Raw genomic sequence first — 21,733 nt, forward strand, 5'->3', positions numbered from 1 at the left:
GTGTATTTCCCCTCCCTCGTGGCCGAGGTGCCGGGGCCACCGTATTGGCTGTTGATGCGGACAATGCGCCCAGTGTTGGCAACGCGGCGCTATAAAATGCCGAAGATGTTTTGTATGTCTCTCTCTCTTCTCTCTTTGGATCAGTTGATCAGGTCTCAACATGTAAATAAGTCTCTGTCGTTCGTTCGGGCACTTCTTCTCGCTGAATCGTTGGCCGATGGATCCTGCGACGGGGCCAGCTACCGAAATCGAGACCGGCAGGACCCGGAGTCCCAACAACTGGATGGCAGCGGCGGGATGCCGATAACCCCGAAAGCGACCACTGGACGGAGTTAGCCCAAAGTCCAACAACGGGACGACAGGAGAAGGATGACACGAGCTCATCGACTTCCAGAGGGAACCGAACGGCACTTCTGAGAGGCACGACGCTGGAGGCATGACTGCAAACTGGGTGAGTGCCGGCTTTCTCTGTTAAATTTTACCAGGCATTTACTCTATGTGTTAAGTAAAAGCTGGTAGAGAGTGGCTGTCTTGGTCATTGGGTTAAGAGGTAACTTGCGTCAGGCAGCAATTGTGTGATAGCTTAGTTAAGCTCTTTCTGTTAGTGGCGTCAAGGTTAACAGTGACAGGGCAGGATTCCGTGTAAGAGCTTTTTGAAGCTTTATTTGTAGACTACGTTAGCGGAAAACTTGAGGCAAGGCAGGAATCTAGAGCTGTCGTTGCCGTCAAGGTTAATTAATTGCAGGACAGGAATCTTTTGGAACAGAGACAGACAGCGGTACTGGAGGCAGCCATGAATCTGAAATTCCTGCGAAAGTCAATGTTGTTGCTACATGCAAGGGAGTTAAATCTGGAGGTGTCGGACTCTCAAGGAAAGCCAGAGCTGATAGAGGCGATTCTCGCGTTGGGGGCGAAGGATGACGAGCTGTCAGAATGTGTAGAGGAGATTCGGGAGAGGCAAGAGGCAGAGGCCGAAAGAGAGGCGGCGGAGGCCGAAAGGAAAGCGGCAGAAGCCGAGGCAGATAAGATACAAAAGCACAAGCTTGAAATGAAGCGCCTCGAGTTAGAGATTAGCCATAATGGCAGAGCAGGAGGCAGCGAGGCATCCGGTACCGCAGAGCGGGTTAGGTTCAAAATGACGGACCTAATGAGATCGTACAAGCTAGGGGAGGACATTGGGCTGTTCCTCGTCAACTTTGAGAGAACTTGCGAAAGGCAAGGTTTTGACCAGGAGACATGGCCCCAACGCTTGTTGTCCCTACTTCCATGAAGGCATCTGAAGTATTCGCGCGCCTGACGAAAGAAGAGGCCGACAAATATAGTAAAGTAAAATCGAGCCTTCTTAAGAAATATGGGTTGTCTGCTGAAGGCTTCCGGCAAAAGTTCCGAGATGCCATAAAAGAGAAAAGTGAGTCGTACCCGGAATTTGCCTACAAGTTAATGGCCAACATGGAGGAATAGCTTAAGGAGACGAAGGCGTATGGCGATCATGACAGGGTGCTTGATTGTGTTGGTCTGGAACAATTCTACCAAAGATTGCCAGAAAATGTGAGGTTCTTGGTACAGGACAGACCAGACGTGAACACTGCGGCGAAAGCCGCCAACGTCGCGAAAGAATTCTTTACGCGCCGCACTCTCGGGGCAAGCGTAGAGCCTAGAGGTGAACTCAAGGGAAGATTTCAACGACCCAAGGCGGCGTCATTCAGAGAGAAGCCGACCAGTCTAGCGGAAACTTCAAAGATTGAGGGTAACAGGGTACCTCACCATGGGGCGTCGGCAGAGGTCAATAAGAGGTTTGAGGCAAGGAAATTGGGAGCTTGCTTCAATTTCCAGGAAACAGGGCACTTTGCGGTACATTGCACGAAGCCAAAAGTGGTTTTCTTCTCCTTAAATGAAGGCGACGAGAACATGAAACTGTTGGAGCCCTATATGTACAACGTCACCGTGAACTGAAAGCAGTTTCGGGTTCTTAGAGACTCCGCAGCCAGTATGGACGGCATTCATCCGTCATTTGTGCAACCCGGACAGTTTTCCGGAGACTGTGCCTGGATTAGGCAAGCCGTGGAGGCAAAGAGTCAGTGCCTTTCCGTAGCTAAAGTGGTCCCTACAGGTGCATTTGGCACGTTGGAGACGGCAGCCGCGGTGTCGTTCATTCTCCCACCTCAGTATCCTTACTTGTTCTCAAGTAAGTAAGATCAAATGCTCAAAGAGAACGGCCTCACGTTGGGAGGGGGCATAGTACAGGCACTAACTAGATCAAAGGTGAGAGAACTGGCCGCGAAAGCCGCAGTCACGGAGGCAACCGAGCCTCACACCGACAATGAACCCAGTCCAGAGTTAGACGTGGAGGTTGACACCCCGATGATAGAGCAACTAGAGATCGCCGTGGCAACAGAGCCATTTCCTAGTAGCACAGAGGATAGCACAGAGGGTGACCCCTTACAGGTGGAAGAAAATACAAAGGAGTTGTGTGTCACGCCAATAACGGATAACTTAAATCGGCTGCTGGGCGTAAGCACTTCCTCCTTATTAGCGGAACAAAAGGGGGACATAACTCTAAAGAATTTCCAAGAGAGTTCAAAAGAAGGGGGCGCTAAACGGAGCGTGAAATTCCAAGAAAGGGGTGGCATACTCTATCGTAAATATCTGAACAGAAGAGGAATGGAGTTTGATCAGCTGGTTGTACCTCTGGCGTATCGCCCGGATCTGCTTTATTAGGTGCATGGAGGATCATGTTCAGGCCACTTAGGAGTAAAGAAGACGAAAAGTCGTCTCTTGCAGGAGTACTATTGGCCCAGATGTTTCAAGGATGTAGAAAGATTTGTAAAATTTTGTGACGCTTGTCAGCGAGTGGGTAAGCCAGGGGATAAGGCGAAGTTTCCAATGAAGCTGGTGCCTGTAATCATGGAGCCCTTTCGTCGGCTGGTTATTGACACCGTAGGTCCCTTGCCCAGGACAATCTCGGGCTACCGTCATATCCTGACAGTAATCTGCCCAGCTACTAAATTTACGGAGGCGGTCCCAATGAAAGAGCTAAGTTCCGTAGAAATAGTAAACGCACTTCTGTCTGTGTTTGCCTGTGTAGGCTTTCCTGCAGAGATACAGTCGGACCAGGGCACCGTTTTCACTAGTGCCTTAACTACCACCTTCCTAAAAAAGTGTGGTATAAATTTAACACACAGTTCAGTCTACCATCCACAATCAAACTCGGTAGAGAAGCTTCACTCCGTGATGAAACGAGTGCCGAGAGCCTTATTTTTTGAACAAAAAACTGACTGGAAAATGTGCTTACCTGCAACCATGTTTGCACTAAGAACTGCACCACAGGAGACAACAGGGTTTACGCCAGCGGAACTTGTTTACGGCCGCAGACTGCGATCTCCCCTTCGTATGCTGGGAGAGTCGTGGGAAGGTCAGGGTGATGATCCTGTAGTAGTGGAATATGTCCTCATCTTGTTGGATCGTCTAACAGAAGCCCAAGAACTGACCGAGAGTGCAATGACCAAAGCACAGCCGAAGGCTAAGATTTACTACGATCGAACAGCTAAAGCACGACACTTTGCTGTAGAAGACAGGGTCATGTAGTTGAGGCCCTCCCAAAAGAATAAGCTTGAAGTGCAATGGGTCGGCCCGGATGAAAATACACAAAAATTGTCTGACACCAACTATGTGGTAAAATTTCCAGGAAGTCGTAAGGTGCACCATGTGTATCACAGCAATTTGCTCAAGCCGTATAAAGAACGGGAGGCAATCGTGAACATGATGTTCAATGTTCCGGAAGGAGTTCCTCTAGAATTTCCTGAATTGGCTTCAGAATCTGGTGAAGTCAGTGTCGAGCAAAAGATCGATGACTTAGTACAGAAGGCGCAGCTGACGACGGAGCAAAAACAGGTATTGCATGCTCTATTGACCGAGTTTCAGGACAGATTTGTAAGCGAGCCAGGCCGGACATCCGTCCTCACTCATGACATAGAGCTTACCTCATCGGAACCGGCAAGATCTAAGATGTATTGGGTGTCACTTCGCCGGCTTGAGCTAATAAATGCAGCGGTTAACAGGATGCTGGAATCACCTGTGTTAAGGCTGTGCTTGACGAGTGAAGTCTGGGCGAGTGGACGGCTGGCTCTGTGGAATATGTCGCGGTATGAAGCCAGAAGGCGGCGGAGCGCGGCTGACTTCTCAGGTTCGAGGTCCGGGGCGATCATGAAGCGTAAGGTTGCATCGAGGCACGTGGTATCATGTGAGTGACGTGGGTGATCGGGACATACGTCTGCCGCAAAAGAGCTGACCTGGTCGTGAATTAAGGGTCTTAGCGTCGGAACCGGTAAGATGTAAGACGTATCGGGTGTCACCTCACCGGCTTGAGCTAATAAAAGCAGAGGTTAAAAAGATGCTGGAATTGGGCGGGATTGAGCCGTGTGAAAGTGATTACACTTCCTCGTTAATTCTTGTGGAGGTACTCGGCAAAAATCAGCGTCCTTGCGTAGACTATCGTAAGATAAACCTCATCACCAAGGATCAGACATACCCAATTCACCGCATTGAGGAACGCTTCGAGAGGGTAAGCAGCGCGGAATTTATCTCAACGCTAGACCTAGTGAGAGCTTACTGGCAGGTGCTGCTCACCGAGAGGGTGAGCCGATGCGCTGCATTTATTTCACCATTGGGGACGTTCCGCCCTAAAGTGATGAGTTTCGGCCTAAAGAACGCGCCTAACTGTTTTTCAAACTTCATGGATAAGGTTTTGCGGTGTCAAGAGGACTTCGCATTGCCTTACTTGGGCGACGTCGCCGTGTTTTCCTCATCCTGGCCAGAACACTTGGCGCATTTGAGAGCAGTACGGACACGCCTACGCGAAGCAGGTTTAACGGTAAAGGCGCCCAAGTGTCAGCTATCCGAGACTTTCCCAAGCCCCGAACGAAAACCGATATTCGGGCTTTTCTTGGAATAGCTGGTTACTAACGTAGGTACATCCCTAGATATTCCGACATTGCCAGCGCTCTTACTGACGCGTTGCGCAAAACCGAGCCCCAAATGGTCAACTGGGATGAGGAGAAAAAAAAGGCTCTCCGCGTTTTGAAAGCGGCCTTGTCGAGCCAACCTTTGCTTAGTTCACCGGACTACTCGAGGCCTTTCATAGTCTAATGCGACGCTAGTGCTAGAGGCATGGGGGCAGTTCTTAGTCAAAGGGATGAGGGGGATGAAGAGCATCCCGTCCTCTATGTTAGCCAGAAATTCACCTTTCGCGAGCAGGTTTACGGCGCTAGCGAAAAGAAATGTGCGTGCTTGGTTTGGGCGGTCCAGAAACTGGCTTGTTATATTGCCGGAAGCAAGTTAATTGTGGAAGTGGACCATTGTCCTCTCACCTGGCTACAGACCATGTCCTCGAAGAACGGCCGCCTGCTGCGTTGGAGACTCGTTTTGCAACAACATACGTTTGACATATGCTACAAAAAGGGTGTACTTCATGGCAACGCTCATGCCTTGAGTCGATGCCCCTGACGCGAGAGGATATCTCGAGAACTCTGGAATTTCTTTTTCCTGACCTAGACAAGGGCTAGTGATTGTTTTTTTTTTACTCTTTGAGGTGTAGTTGTTTGAAAACGTTGAAGACACGGTTATCCAGGGTTTCGGGTTCGGTGTGCTTCCAGAGTTGTTGTTTTGTGTCACCTTAACGTATGAGTAATATTTTGAATAAATTGTGTATTTCCTTTATTATCAGTTAAAGGGGAAAATGGCCTGGTGAAGTTTGGCGGAATTGTCCGGCGCTCACCGGCTGAGTAGCTGTGTTATCATGTGCGTATGGGATGTCTGTTGAGCCCACAATGAAGCAGGAGGTGCACTCTACTTCATCAAAGACGGTCGTCACCAAACCAACTACCGGCGTTGATCTCTCCCGACTGTGGCTGCAAAGCTCAGCCCATCGAGGTATTTACCCCTCCCGTGCGAGAGACTGCTACGACCGGCCCCAGCATTGGGATTGTCCGAAGGTTTGCGAACCCCTCTGGGAGATTGTCGACGCCTTCCCGGGATAGCCTGCACCTGAGACGGCCTTGCAGCCAAGCGAAAACAAAGGTCAACGCACTGATTTTGCGCTAGGAAACCAAGGAAGAGGAGTTACGGGGAGAACTGGTTCCTGACCGACTGTGTCGTCGACACCCACCTCCACATTCAGGCTCTTCCCCCTCGCCAGCAATTTCGTGTAGTGGTTGATGTTCGCGGGTATACGATGTTTGCAGTTAGTATTAAATTTAATGAATCAGTAAACAGAAACAGGTCGTAGCGTCTCTTACTTCCCGGCCCCAGCACGAATCCCTATATGGGGAAAGTGTTTGAGACACGTGTCCAAGAGGGAACCAGATAAAAAGGGGTCGAGAGGTCTTCCCTCTCTTTGGTAAACGGTGGCGTAGCGGGGGACGTCTCAAGTGGTTTTACTGAATATCACCGATGAGCCGATTCTGCTTACCAATGGCACTGTTGTAGTTTGCAGCGTGGACACACAACCAACCTCTGTAGTGGCTTTAAATACCAGTCTTTTAGAATCACCCTCAATAGGAACAGATGCTTGAACTACTATGGCTCTCGTCAATGCCATCAGTGTGAATCTGACTTCACCGTAAGCATACAAACTACTGGCGTTGTTGTGAAAGCATAAATCTTGGTATACGTAAATTCAACTGCTCTAAGTCATACTTCTGTGAAGGCTCATCGCATACGCACCGACGGAATTTGTTTTGTCCGTCGTCAACCATACCATGCCTCTTCCATAGAACGTGAGATCATTGACAAGCACTTTGCTGATATGCTGAGGCAAAATATCCTCCGCCTTTCCACAAGCCCTTGGTCGTCACCTGTTGTTCTCGTGCGCAAAAAAGACGGCTCGGTGCGATTCTGCGTTGACTACCGCGCATTGAGAAAATAACTAGAAAAGGCGTATATCCTTTGGCTCGCATTGATGATGCTTCAGATTCTTTACAAAGAGCAGAAAATTTTTTTTCAGTCTTGACCTGCGCTCCAGTTATTAGAAAATTCCAATGCACGAGAATTAAGGAAAAAACTCTCTTTGCTACAAGCGATGCACTTATCGAATTTAATGTCATGCCGCATATAAATGATAAGCCTGACAACTAAGTACATGCATATTGCCACGTTTGTTTTATTTCAATAAAGTCGGGTTTCCCCACAAACACTCTAAGCAACATTTGACGTAGCAGTGTTTCAGGAGCTCAACTATAACTTGAGATCAGCCGGCTTAGTTTGTGGATAGGGCGCGAATAGTCTAGAGCTTACGCAGCCACCAGCAATAACCTGGGAATTTTCGAAAGCACACTTATCAAACCAGACGCGCTGTATTGCTTGTCAGATTAATATTGGTTGATTATTTGTGTGTTTTAACGTCGCCAAACCACAAAATAATGATGAGGGACGCCGTAGTGGAGGGCTGCGGAAGTTTTGACCACCTGGGGTTCTTTAATGTGGACCCAAATCTGTGCCCACGGGACTACCGCTTCCATCGTAAATGCAGCCGCCGCAGCTGGGATTCAATCCCGCGATCTGCAGGTCAGCAGCTGAGTACCTTAGCCTCTAGACCACCGCGGCGAGGCTTGTCAGATTAATAATGGCCGACGCACTGTTTACCGCTATCAGGGCAGACTATCTACTGCTTTTAGTTTGACTTTTCGTTCTTCAGGCAAATGTTCACTGAAATAAAAAAAGTTTGTTCTCATCGCCCAAACTACTGCAGCCCTGAACAACATGACAATATGAAAATGTTAGTTTTTATGTTTTCTCAAGAGATGTTTACACCTACGAATCCAGATAGTATGAAGTCTTGGTTTGGAAGACCCTAATTAGGCCCGAGGAACTGGCAGCCGACAGCTACGATGAACGAACCAAGATGATCATGCTACGCGACAACGTTGAGTATGCATGACCAACACATGATAATGATGATAATTTACAGGTGAAGAGGATGGGTACACTAAATTCCCACACGTATTTATCCCCCCCCCCAACCCCGTGAAAGCGGCCAGCCTGGCCGCGGCAAATCAAGGAGACAAAGAATGTCGCTTGAAGGGCTTCATACGGGAGACCTGGACGACCTCGGTAACTTGATAACAGCAATCTTCTGGGGCTAAAAATGGCGTCATGCAATTTTCACTAGTGAAGTCTCTTCAAGAACTGTGTACGGCCCGATAAACCATGGCTGAAGTTTTCACGCACAAACCAGATGTGTGAATAGGCGTCAAAAGGAGAACTTTATCTCCAGGTTTAAAGGATACAGCACGCTGCGACTCATCATAAACCAGCTTTCTCTATTGCTGTCGGGCTTCAGTATTTATACGAGCAAGTTGGCGGCTCTGTGCGAGTCGTAAAACATATTCTTCTGAAGAGGATGGAGATAATTTAGCTGGCAGGTAAAGAAAGAGGCGTCCAGGAAATAAGTAAGGGAGCGTCCATAAACTAGGGGAAATGGTGAGTAGCCGGTTGTCTGCAGAGTGGCCGTATTGTAGGCGAAAGTGAAGAATGGTAAAACTACATGAATATAGGCGGCGATCATGTCAGCAAGAGTGCTTTGGAATCACTCAGTGAGGCCGTTAGAGTCTCGGGATGATAACTCGAGAGAGTCTTATGGGTTGTGCAGGAGGCTTGAAGAAGTTCGTTTACTAGTTGTGAAAGGAAGGCCCATCCACAGTCATTGAGCAATACACATGGAGCACCATGATGCAGTAAATTGGCTCGGAGAATGAAACCCGCAATTTGTGTAGCTGAACAAGCAGTGACGGATGCCGTCTCGGCGTAGCGCGTCGAATCTTCAACGGCTGTAACTATCCACCGGTTTCCAACAGCACTGACTGGAAGGGGGCCATAAAGATCGACGGCTACAACTTTGACTGGTGTGGCTGGGCACGGAAGAGGCTGTAGTATACTGGCTAGAGCACATATTGGTAGTTTTCTGCATCGGCAGGTGGGGTAGAAACCGACTTATGGAGCTACACTAGTAGTAATGTCTGGACAATAAATCTGATTTCGAAGGCGATCATAGGTTTTATGGTAACCAAGGTGACCAGGAGTCAAATGGTCTTCAAGCGTTTTGAGGACTTCGGACCGAAGCGATCGGGGTAGAACGGGAACCCAGCGCTGACCGTCAGGATAGTAAATTTTGCGGTACAGCACCGAGTTGTCCAGCTTAAACTGCGAGAAGTGGTGACGGAGCCTCGCATTAGCTGGACGGGAACTGCCAGGGAGATAGCATATAATGCGTCGACAGTATGCGTCAGCCAGCTGCCGAGAAGGAAAATCGTCAGAGTCGTCGGATGGCAGCTGGCCCATAGAGGCGCGAGAGGAAACCGCCGTACACGTGGACTCGGAGGTTGTGTTGAGCAAAGTGATTGCGGAAACGCTGAGTAAAGGCGCTGGTAGTGAGCAGCGAGCAAGAGCATCGGCGTCACTATGCTTTCTGCCACACTTGTATACTATGTCGAAATATCATACTTTTGTAGGCGTACAATCCAGCGGCCGAGGCGCCCCGATATGCTCTTGAGTGTCGAAAGCACACATGAAGCGTGGTGGTTGGTCACTATGGCGAAATGGCGGCCATGCAGACAAGGACAAAATTTATACACTGACAAAACGATGGCGAGGCACTCCTGCTCGGTGATGATGTAGTTCCTCTCGGCTACGGAGAGGACGTGGCTGGCGTATGCAATGACTCGCTCTCGGAAAGAGTTGTCGCATTGCAGGGGCACGGCTCCTAAACCACGGCTGCTAGCGTCTGTATGCAAGAAGGTGGGTGCATCATCGTGAAAATAAGAGAGTAGAGGGTCAGTCATGAGGGCACTCTTCAACCTTTCGAAAGCCGATTCACATTTCTGAGACCACTGAAAGGGCATACCGGAAGCAAGTAGCTTATGGAGTGTTGCGGCTACGGAGGCAATGTTTTGTATGAATCGCCGGAAGCAAGAGGCGATACCAAGGAAACTTCGCAAGTCTTTCGGTTTTTCGGGACGAGGGAAGCGAAGCACCGCAGTAGTTTTGTCAGGGTCTGGACAAATTCTGTCCTTGCTCACAATATGATCAAGGACCTTGATAGATCTGCTTGCGAACTGGCACTTCTTGGTGTTAATTTGAAGACGAGCGCCTGCAAGGCAAGTCAGGACCTCGCCCAAGCGTCCCAGACGTTAAGGAAACGGCGATGAAAAGACAACAATGTCATCGAAGTAACATAGGGAAGTCTTCCATTTCAGGCCATGCAACACGGCGTCAACCATGCGCTCAAAAGTTGCGGGCGCGTTGCAGAGACAGAACAGCATAACATTGAATTCTTATAGGCCATCGGGGGTCGCAAACGCAGTTTTTTCTTAATGATCCTGGTACGGGGACTTGCCTATAGCTGGAGCTCAAGTCGAGGCTCGAAATGAATGCAGCACCTTGTAAGAAACCGAGAGTGTCTTCGATACGTGGCATGAGGTATACCTGGTTGCTTGGGCGAGTTGGTACGACATTATTCACATAAAAACAGCACCAATGACGAGGGACAAAAGAAAGAAGGAGACAGACAGCGGCACTGTTTGTCTCCTTTTTTCTCTTGTCTCTCGTTATTGGCGCTGTTTTTTATGTGAACGAGGTATACGTCCTTCCTTGTGATCTTATTGAGTGTTCGGTAATCAACGCAAAATCGTACGGAACCGTCTTTTTTCCACACCGAAACGGTGGGAGATGACCAAGGACTGGTTGAGGGTCGAATCATCTCCCGTTGCAGCATATTGTCTACGTTTTTCTCAATTATTTTTCTATCTGCTAGAGATACGCGGCACTAACGGTGGTGCACAATGGATGTTCCGTCAGTCTGAACACGATGCGCTGTAGCGGTTGTCTGGCCCAGGGTGGATAAATGAACGTCAAAAAAGTTTGCGAGATTTTAAAACAGATCAAGCAGTTGCTGCTTCTGTGAATCTGTCAAGTCTTTGTTGATGGCTGCGGTAAAGGCCGAGGAAGCAGCATGATCTGCAGGATGGCCTTTAGAGGAGACCGAAGTAAGAGGCACGACGCACACAGGCTCCAGATCGGCAACGCAGGCGGGAGTAGTGCCCCGCGGCAGTAAAATTTAACTGGTGTGGTGTTCGTAGCAGCGAGAACAGCTGATTCATTGTCGATGTGAGCCACACCTGACGCGAGAAATATGCTTTTATTTAGAGATGACGTTGTTGGACAAAGCGTGACTAATTGATGTTCGTGTGGGTTAACTCGATGTCTACAGCAGCGATGAGTCAAAGTGGCCTGTAGGTTTCGTCGCTGAGCAAGGGGTCTGTGTCAGTAAGATGGATGACACGTTGTGCACAACAAATACTTGCGGAAGCAGAGGAAAGTCCCAGCCTGAAATGAGTTCCTAGGAGCATGGGGATAGCACAGCAAATTTTATATGATGAAAAATGTCGTCGATTAGCACACGGGCAGTACAGAAAGCGGAAGAGCGAATCATGGTTCACGGGGCTGTAACTAGTGCTGACCAATCATAAGGCATCATGACTTTTCAATGACCGGCGCACAAATCAGCATAAATAATAGAAAACGTAGCCCCGGTGTCCACCAAAGCATCAACGAACACTACCTCAACTGTGACTGAAATCATATTGTAAGGAAGCTCTGGAGGAATGGGAGTGCTGCGTTGGAATGCAGTTTGTCCTCCAAAAACTGCATCGCTTAGTTTCCAGACGCCCATCAGAATCGAGAAAAGCAGGCTGAAGAGGAGAAGAGGAGCGACGGTATGGTGACGGTGAACGGCGTTGGGTTGATCGAGGACTCATGCGCAGTTCACCCGATGCTGGCGGAGATGGGGACCAACGCGGTGGTGACGAATAACGGCGGCCCTGGTACAAGGCTCCTGCGGTATGATCCCGTTCGCGTATGTCGTACCCTCGACACTCGTCTTGCTGACACTCGCGGCAAAAATGTGAAATGTGATGATGATAGCCGCAATAATAGCACGTAGGGCGAGTTGATCGATAAGAAGGGTAGTAGTTTGCGTTAACTGCACCGCGCGAGAGACAGCAGTGAGACGGACAGATGATGGTTCAGGCGGAGGTGATGGAAAGCTAGTGGGTAAGCTTGTAGGAGGTGCGGCAGCAACCGGCGCGTACGTTCGTGGCAGCGATATCGAGGTGAGTGTGCCTGATGGTGCGGCGGCGGCATGCGAGAACGATGATAGAGTACGAGCAACAGTGAGCTGCAGGTGGGCCATGTTGGTTATGGACGTGAGCTCCTCCCTGATGACATCCCGCAGTGGCGTTGAAGAAGACTGAATGGGACACACTCAAGGTAGTTTGAATCCCATTGATTCTAATTCTTTGTATAATCACCTTTATCGTGTCTCGTAGGCTCGGATCTGCTGTAACACGGGGTGCGTCAGTGTCCGATTGTAGGTGCATAGACTCCAGCTCTTCGAGGCGCTGACAGGTTGTCGCAATGTCAGCAACGTTAGGTGGATTCAGGATTGCAAGGGCATTGAAGGCGACGGGTTCGATCCCCTTAAGAAGCTGGCGTACGTTGTCTGACTCTTTCTATGGTGTGTTGACCCGGCAGCAAAGTGAAAGAGCATGTATACCACTTCCCAATGTGCTGTTTCCGAGTCGCGAGAGTTTTCTTTGCAAGAGCTGACCGAACAGCCGGTGTGCGAAAGACATAGCGAAGCTGGTGTTTGAAGCTTGACCAGTCGGGGATGTCAATGAAGTGGTTGAGGAACCACGGGTTTGCGGCACCTTTGAGGTAGATTGAGAAGTGATCGAGTTTGTAGGTGTTATCCCACCGGTTAGAAGCACCGACACGTTCAAAATCGTCCAGCCATTCCTCCACATCTTTCCTGCGCATACCAGCGAAGGAATAGGGCTTACGCTGGAGGCTGTTAATGACGTAAGAAGGCATGGTACGCGGTGGCGAGTGGGAACGGCTGCATCAGCGACCTCATCTTTGTGCGACATAATTCCGGACACCTTGCCCAAGTGGCGACCTGAACGGCGCTTCAGGGGGTAGAGTGGTCGAGAGGACGACGAGAGATTTAACAGCAGCTCCACCACGTATGAACTCTTGCTTTGGAATACCTTTGTTAGGCCCGAGGAATCTGTAGCCGACAGCTATGATGAACGAACCAATATGATGATGATACGCAACAACGATTAGGATGCATGAGAAACACATGATAATTATGATAATGCACAGGTGAAGAGGATGAGTATACCAAATGCCCACAATAGTTGAAGTTTCATTCTTTAGATATATGTAGTTGTACAACTGCAAATTTATGAAATCCAATATTAACAGCTATGTTTTTTTGTTTTTTAATGTGAATCATTTTGGTGAAGAGGAGCAGTACACAAGGGCCCCTGGTAATGGAGACTATGTGGCTAAGCCCATTGATCCTTAGAGTAGCTGCATTCCAAGCTGTCTAGCATGGTGTAAAAGTGAAGGTATCGAAAAAAATTTCAAATGAGGCAGTGACGGGCTGGTCACAGTGGCCTGCTTGTGGTCCCCCATTTTCTCTGATTTACAAAGAGATGAGGTCCTATTGCACAGCAGAAGTCATTGGACACCATTATTGTTAAAGAACTGGTGTACAGCTCATGGTTAACCAATTCACCTAAATAAAAACCAGTTTATTGTGTTCTATTCTAGTCACAATGCTCTTTCATCTACCCTCGCTATTACTATCAACAGCCACAGATATCTTTTTACCACTAAGTTCACATATTTGGAAGTCCTTCTAGGTGCTCATATAAAGTACCATCATCAGATTTCACTTATAAAGCAAAGAATAGCTCTTGGCGTCAGAACAACAAATAAAGCATGACCATGCTTCAAGTTTGCTTAAACTCTAATACGCCATTATCCACTGTCACATAACGTACTGCATCAGGTCATGGGCGAAGACCTTAAATATATACATTATGTAAATTATTAAGTAAAGTAATTTATAAAATATTTACATGGTAAATATTTTACCAAGATAGCTCAGCTCATTTTTCCCGAGAAGGCAACCTTGACTCCAGTTTTTTCCCTGATTATTTTTAAGCAGTGGAGAACTTTGTGCACACAAGGAATGGCAGGCACTTTCAGCTTTGGCTCGCCCTGAGAGGCCTGCCGTTCATTCTTGCACTGCTTTAATACACTCAGAAGCGATTCTGCTGAGAGCGAGAGCAAGTGATCAGGAAAGGCTGCTTTTTTACGTCTGTAACCTGGTTGCATGAACTGCTCAGAAACTGGTGAATACAAGACCTTCACAATCATGCGATTATACATGCTTTGGCAATTGCTCGCTTAACAAGCATGGAGTGCGCTGAACTAAAGGGTAACAGGGCTCTCTTGGAGCGAAGAGCGTAACACGTTTTCTGGCAGAAACATAAGGTCTTGGTCTAAAAATCTAAGTTTGTTATTGTCAGGAAACTCAGTCGTCAGCTGCAGATGAGTCATGTTCTGAATAAAAACTCTAAAACTCTCGTCGGTGTTTTCCCTTTTGTAAACCTGTTCCGCAATATAAAAGACTGAAAAATTATCAACGTAGCACAATACCTTAACAATATGTGCCTCAGCAAGCCTCGCTTGTAAGCGTTTGTCATAACGACCTAATAAAATGTCACTGAGAACTGGAGCTAAACATGATTCAATACACACACCCTGTCTTTGAATGTGCCAATTTTCGTTTCTCGTGACGAACTTTGACTGCAAATAGAAAGTCAGAAGTTCAAGAAAGCTATCATCGTCAGTCCCACAAAGCTTACAAATATCATTCTCACCATAGCGCTGGTTGCACTCTTTCTCCTTCTAGCACAGAATGTCCTGAGGTAGGGAATAAAATAATTGCTTAACGTCCACGGAAAAAGCACAAGCACTTTGGGGACATGATCACGTAGAAAGTCTGAGATGTCTTGGTGGTTTCTTATGATGAATGAATCTTCAATGGTCCGGCCGGAAATATGCATTTGTAGATACCTTCCAACAAGTTTTTGCCAGAGTCACGCTTCGATACGCTGACTCGAAAAGGACCGAGTTTCTTGTGGGTCTTGGTCATGAAGATGAGAGATATGCTTTTACCTTTGCACGTCCTCACCGACAGGGCCAACCTAGCTAGCCCCGCTATTTTACACAACTTCTCAGCTTCTCGCTTAACTTCTCATGGAACTAATTTCAGCACTTCTCTTAAGATCTCTGATAACGTTGCTACCACCTTGTGCTCATAGAGAGGTCTAGCAACCAGAACAAATCCTCCCTTGTCAGACTAGAGTAACTTGATATCTACTTTTCTAGAGGCAGGCATAACATGCCGAATGTTGGAGCTGTTTCTCTCATGGGTTCTATGGGCAGACACTTCACTTCCTGTTGTATGCAGCTCTTAAGTTCATCAACTTTTGTTCCTCTTGAAACTTGCCTGACGAGTCTAACCATTTCAGTTTTATCAAGCCTCGCATAGACGCAGTACTTAGGGCCGAGTTCTAGAAGGCACTCCACGTCATTAGGAATCCTTTCGTTGCCAAGAATGACGACTTTCAGGACCAAAACGGGAGCTTTCGGTTTTTCGGTAGCCCTATCACCTTGGAACGCCAAAGAAATTTAGCAGTTTGCGGGGCACTGCGCAGATCCTGCCGGAACATTTCCTTCGCTTTCTTGAAGAGACCCTGCTTCGGGTTAATGGCAAGAAGAAGATCTTCAAAAATTTGGCATGTCAGCTCTTAAAGAAGTGCACTTCAAGTTACTCCAGCATGACAAGAAAGGGGGATCTGTCCTGGTTCCTAAAACCACTCTATGAAGACAAGGTGGTTGCAGTGTTATCAGAAAACTTCAGAGAACTGCCGAAATCAGCCCATCAAATTTTAGGCGAGAAGCTGAGAAGCTGTCTGACATAGCAGGGCTCACTAGATTGGCCCTGTTGGTGAGGATGTGCAAAGGTACAAGCCTTTGTGTCTTCTTCGCGAACAAGACTCCAAAGAAACTCTCTCCTTTTCGGGCCATTGTATCAGAGCGTGACTCCTGGCAAAAACTTGTTAGAAAATATCTGCAAATACATATTACAGCCTTTACTCTTGAACATCCATTCATCATAAAAAAAAAACCCTAGGACTTCTCAGACTTTTTGCCTGATGAGCGTCTGCATGTACCTGTGCTTTTCTGAGGACGTTGAAGACCTATTTTATTCTCTACCTCAGGGCATTCTGTTCGAGAAGGTGAAAGAGTGTTTCCAGCGCTTTGGTGAGAATGATTTTCGTAAACGTTGTCGAACTGATGTAGATAGCTTCCTTGAACTTTTGCACTTGTATGTGCAGTCGTCGTTCGTCACAAGAAACAACAAATGGTACATTAAAAGACAGAGCTTGTGTATTGGATGATGTTAAGCTTCAGTTCTCAGTGACAAATTAATTAGTTCGTTATGACAAACGCATACAATTGAGGCCTGCTGAGACATGTATCGTTGAGTTATTTCGATACGTTGATAATTTTATGTCTGTTATATTTCGAAACAAGTCGACAGAAGGCAGCACGCCTACAAAAATTTTAGAATTTTTACTCAGAACATCACTGACCTGCAGCTGACGACAGAGTTCCCTGAAAATAACAAACTTAGATTTTCAGACCTAGAGCTTGTTTCTGCCGGATCATGTTTGCTGGAATTACGCTCCGCACTCCAAAAAAGCCCTGCAACCCTTCTGTTCAGCGCACTTAAAGCTTGTTAAGCGAGGAATAGCCAAAACATGTATGATGGCATCATTGTCAAAGTCTTGTCATCACCAGGTTCAGACCAGTTTTGGCAACCAGGTTAACAGACTTTAAAAAAGCAGGCTTTTCTGATCTTTTGCTCTTGCGCATAGCAAAACGACTTGCACGGCACGCACGGCACGCACCTCAAAACGAGCATGGCACGCACCTCAAGACGAGCCGAAGTGCGAAGTGTCTGCCATTTTTACTTCCATAAAATTTTCCCACTGCACATAAGGAATCGCGGAAAAACTGGGTTAATGTTGTCTGCACGGCAAATAAATTAGCTGAGCTTTCTTTGTAAAAGAATTAAAAGCGAAGGACTTTTCAGTGTCGGGTGCAATAAGAAGCACGCAAAGATATTTGCAGAATGTATTATTGGCGTTGTATATCAGATTTCTTTATCATGTGGTCGATGTATCATCGGTCTGACGGAGCGCTGTCGGAACGATCGCCTTAGAGAGCACGCAAATCGGAAGCGCAGATCAGTGGGAGCCACTTGGCAAGTCACTAGGCGCATTATGGGTGCACCCCGAAGTTTAATAAATGCCAAGTAAGGGCATGTATAGAAACCAAAGGGCACGTGAAATATATTAGGCTTTTTTCATTCGTAAAGCAGGAACTGAGTGTCAGTGCCTCGCCAGTAAATCTGTTACATGATGAATACAAGTATCTTTTGAGTGAATTTGTCGATTGAGGATTGGAATAAGGTGGTCTGGCGCCTTCGCTATCTTTTGTTTTTTATTCTGTGTGTGATCTTCTCGCCCTTTTGACAGTATATATATTCCCGCCATCTGTGCTATAAAGTTGGCTGTATGTGTGCGCTCTGTCCCACCTCACTGCTATATCTTCTTTCTCAAACGTTCCTGGCGCACTGAGGACAGTAATTTTCTTTTGAAATGCAATACCAACCAGCCCAAATAGCCACTCTCTTGAATGCGAAAGGGCTTGGGGTCTGCATAATCAATATTTCAAGGTGGTGTTAGCAGGTTGAAAGTGCGCACAACCACTCTCTGTGTGCGCCGTCCGAAGACGTTATTCAGCAGCAAGGACCATCTTTTTTCTACTTCCTTTCTTCTCATGCGCAGTTTTTCTAGCCAAAAGACATACAACACACGTACTTGACTAAAGGAGTTGTCGGCCTGCAGACAGCAGCTATTACCCCTAAAAACACTCTAAATGTATTTGTAAAAATTAAGAAAAATAGAAAACTGCTAGAAAAGGGAGGCGCTTTCGTCATTCCATGAGCGACCTCTCTTAATTGCAACGTCGTTGTCCGACAACGCCAATGGCCAAAGGTGTTTAGTGCTCTCTGATCACAAAACAGGTGCAGCATTGTTCTTTTATTTCTCTTATTGCTCTTAGTGCTCTATGCATTTTGAAATATGCCTCTCATTAGCTGATTCTTCCGCATTTTAACTGAGTTTCAGCTTGTAATATCCACGAGCTTATACATACCTACAATAGGCGGCAAGCCGTCTGGTAAATTAGTTTTACTTTACTAGACCATACTCTCTCTATCCTTGATTTCTTTATTAATCCCTCTCCTCCTCTTCGTCTAAAACCTTTATTCCACCGTTTTACATCGACAAACATTCTTGTAGTGTATGCGCGGTGCAGATAATGGAAAGTCAGGGTCGCTGCGCCCCTACCACCGACGAGTGGCGAAACATAATCAGAAACCCTCCCATTGTTTTCGTGACGGGTGAGAAGCTAGGGGGTTAGGAGGAGCCTGCACGGCAACACGAATGACGCTACATTAGTTATTTTCAGGGAAGTTGTGTACATTTAGGAGGAATCGTCATCTATTCTACTGTTTGGGAGATACTGCCTACCACGCCTGACGCGAGCCAAGGTTAGACTAAGAGGACCTCGGCTCCTAAAGAAACTGTCACGCAGGGCGGCAAGCATGGCAGCACGTGACAAGTTCCTACTATGAGTGTTACGATACGCATTGGTAACGATATTTTCCGGAGCCCCCTTGCCTGCCAGCTCACAACCCCGTTTAAGAACGCCTGATAGTGCCACGTCTGCTATTGATGGGCGTTAGGTATTTGATTTACTGCAACGGCCAGTAGGATAGATAGGGACAGGTGGTTAATGTGCTGATCGGCGTTATCAACACTGTGCAGTGCCCGCAGCGGAACGAGCTCAGCAACGCAGCCTTCGACGTACACATCAAGAGCCGGCTCTGAAGCTCTCCAACAGAAATGGCATCACCAGGAAACACCCCATACACTTACGAGTGCACTCCTGTAACATCATTTCCTTGGTGGATATGGCGGCAACCTTTTTATAGAAATTAAGTTATCAGTAGTGTAATATTCCCCAGTTTATGCCACACAAACCCATAATATATAAAGATGATGATAGTGGTGATTGTTGCTTGGTGGTATAGGTTAAACAATAAATTGTTTGCAAGACACTTCGATTCCTTAAGAAAAGAAAGAGCTTGGTCGATGTCTTCACACAAGCAGCAACTTCGGCAATTACCTCTCACGATCGACCACTGAAGTTAAATAGCAGATTATGCAAAGTGTGAATTCTTTCAGGATTCGTTAGAAAACCCATCCACGACCTAAAATAATTTCAAAAATAATCCTTACTGAGCCAAAACTTTTCTCGATCACTTTGCTCAGCTTTCTTTTCTGAATAAAATGTACAACTATATCAATGAAACACTGTTTCTGTAGTTTTCTAGTTGCGTTAACAAATACCGTTGGCGCGGTATAAAAGACAGTAATGCAATGGAAGGTGAGACCGAGGAGGAAGAGGAGTGAACTCTATTGAGAAAAATTGGACAGTTTAGGCCATTGGGAGTCCAAAAGCACAAGTTCAGTGGATACCGTCGTCATTGGTTCCATCTGTGACGTTATTTTGTGACGTAAAGTCCTTAGCGGTCATTCTGTTTGAAAATGTGATGACGATATTCTGTTCGACAGTTAGGAAAGGGTAATTATGCAATAATGCTATTCTCCTGTACAAAATGATTGATTTGGGGGGTTTAACGTCCTAAAACCACCATATGATTATGAGAGACGCCGTAGTGGAGAGCTCCCGAAATTTTGACCACCTGGGGTTCTTTAACGTGTACCGAAATCTGAGCACATGGGCCTACAACTCCTGTACAAGAAACATGCACCTTAACGCTAAAGTGTACTCGATAATAACCAGTCAGTTAGCAATGGCAAAATGTCAGGTCAGCCATGGCGAAAACGCTCTGAAGTAGTGGAGCTCTGAGAATTGCCAAACGGCACATAGTGCCCATAAATAGCTTGCGGTTAGCAAGGTGCATGACGTACACTTCATACGTTAGTGTTTTCTTAGAGCACACTAAAGAGTGAGAGGGCGTAGGTTCGACACCCGGCAACAGAACTTTACCTTTAATTTTTCTTTTGCAGATTTTTGGTATACAGTATACGACGTCATATACATGACGGAAATACATCAGCGGAGGTGTTGTGGATGCCGCCATGCAACACTTTTTCGTTAAAATAAACAAAAAGCACTACCTTTGGCTCAGGGTGACACAGGGAATTGCTTGGGGCACTGTTTCAAAAAACAAAAGTTTACTTCTCGCTCTCTCTCTAGCTTCGGAGCCGGCCGGAGTGTCACCTCTAAAAAAGAGACTGAATGGGTCTGTCTCTAAACACAAGGCCAGTATTTGATATTGAAAGCTAAAGATTTAACGATGCTATAGGCCCTGTTAATTCGTATAATTTGTATAACCAATCCAGACAGATCTCGGTCAGATACGCTTTGGGAATCTGCTAGCAGATTTGAATGTTTGTATATGTTATTTATATTTTCTTCCAGGATCCTGGTTATGAGCGAAGGCAGCGTCGCCGAATACGGAACAGTACAACAGCTTCTCAACTACCGTAGCTCACTGTTCTATGGCATGGCACAGAAAGCAGGAATCGTTCCGGTGGATTCAACTACCGACAATCGGCTACTTTCATCAACGACTAGCACAAACTTGTAATCAGTTATACAGTGGTTCTTTAAATGTTCATTACTTTCGGGCCGGCATTACATAAATGTTACACCTATGACAGACTCTGCAGTGACCTATCACTATACAACGTGAATATTTGGTACTTGTAAGAATTTGGATTCTTTAACGCATAATTGGTAAAATATGGGCCACATGCTTCTTATGAACAACCCTTGACTGGCTGGGGAAGAATTCATATATTTTCTGTGGTGTTTTGTGGCACAATGACTAGCAATTAAATGAGGGTATTTTTTAAGTGAATTGTAGATGTGCTGTTTGCGGCGTCAGTTTCAGTTTCGCCTGCTAGTGAGCCTGATTTTATCGGTCGGTAGTAATTACCAATGATCCCTTTCAGACATTTCAAAAATTTCATGAACTACTCACAGTATGGACTTAAATTCACCCGTTACCCTCGACCCCTTTTTTTCACTGGTTAAAAATGTAATTGGGTTAATTTCTTTAACTATTGTCTCAAGAAATGTTTGTACAGACCTGAAGACATCTTGTGCCACAGTAAACGAAATGCCGAAGGTGGGTTGCAGATGCCTTTTTTGTCGTTTTGAACGTGATAGCGCTAAAGAGCTCGTTTCGCAGAAATTACGGCATTAGTGTTGCCTTAGGCGTAGGCGTCAAGGTCCATAGTTGTGTGCAAAAAATTGTCACCTTATTCTGGACCAAAAAACTGAGAGAGATACAAATAAAATAAATAAATAATAAAAATGACGTGGGTCAGGGTGGGTGCCAAACTCGGAACGTTTTGGTTCGAATGGAGATCGAATACAGGTCGTTAACGGGATAAGTGGATTTTCGACACTAAAACTAATTTCTCTGCTTGAAAATGCCAGGAAAATAGTTTTCCTGCTTTACAAACAGACGCGTTCTGAATACATTCTTTATAATCCAACATGAAATATTCCAGTAATAATGCGTGGTACAAGCGCCCACTACCAGCGGGCGTCGGAACTTGTGATTATCATAATGGCTCCGTGGTTCAAG

The 21,733-nt window shown here is 46.5% G+C and overlaps 1 protein-coding gene across 4 annotated transcripts in view; it reads left to right on the top strand.

Annotated features, from left to right (window-relative positions):
• Positions 1–20,998, top strand: part of LOC119165924 (ATP-binding cassette sub-family C member 2) — a 1,429,043-nt gene extending 1,408,045 nt beyond the window's left edge. For all 4 annotated transcript variants that reach the window (XM_075882663.1, XM_075882666.1, XM_075882665.1 and 1 more), the window contains one exon: positions 20,557–20,998. In XM_075882663.1, the coding sequence (XP_075738778.1) occupies positions 20,557–20,725 (169 nt within the window). In that variant the 3' untranslated portion in view covers positions 20,726–20,998. The remainder of the gene's footprint in view (positions 1–20,556) is intronic.
• Positions 20,999–21,733: the final 735 nt, after the last annotated feature.

The sequence above is a fragment of the Rhipicephalus microplus genome, unplaced genomic scaffold (genome assembly GCF_043290135.1).
Source record: "Rhipicephalus microplus isolate Deutch F79 unplaced genomic scaffold, USDA_Rmic scaffold_13, whole genome shotgun sequence".
In the NCBI taxonomy this organism is placed as follows: Eukaryota; Metazoa; Arthropoda; class Arachnida; order Ixodida; family Ixodidae; genus Rhipicephalus; species Rhipicephalus microplus.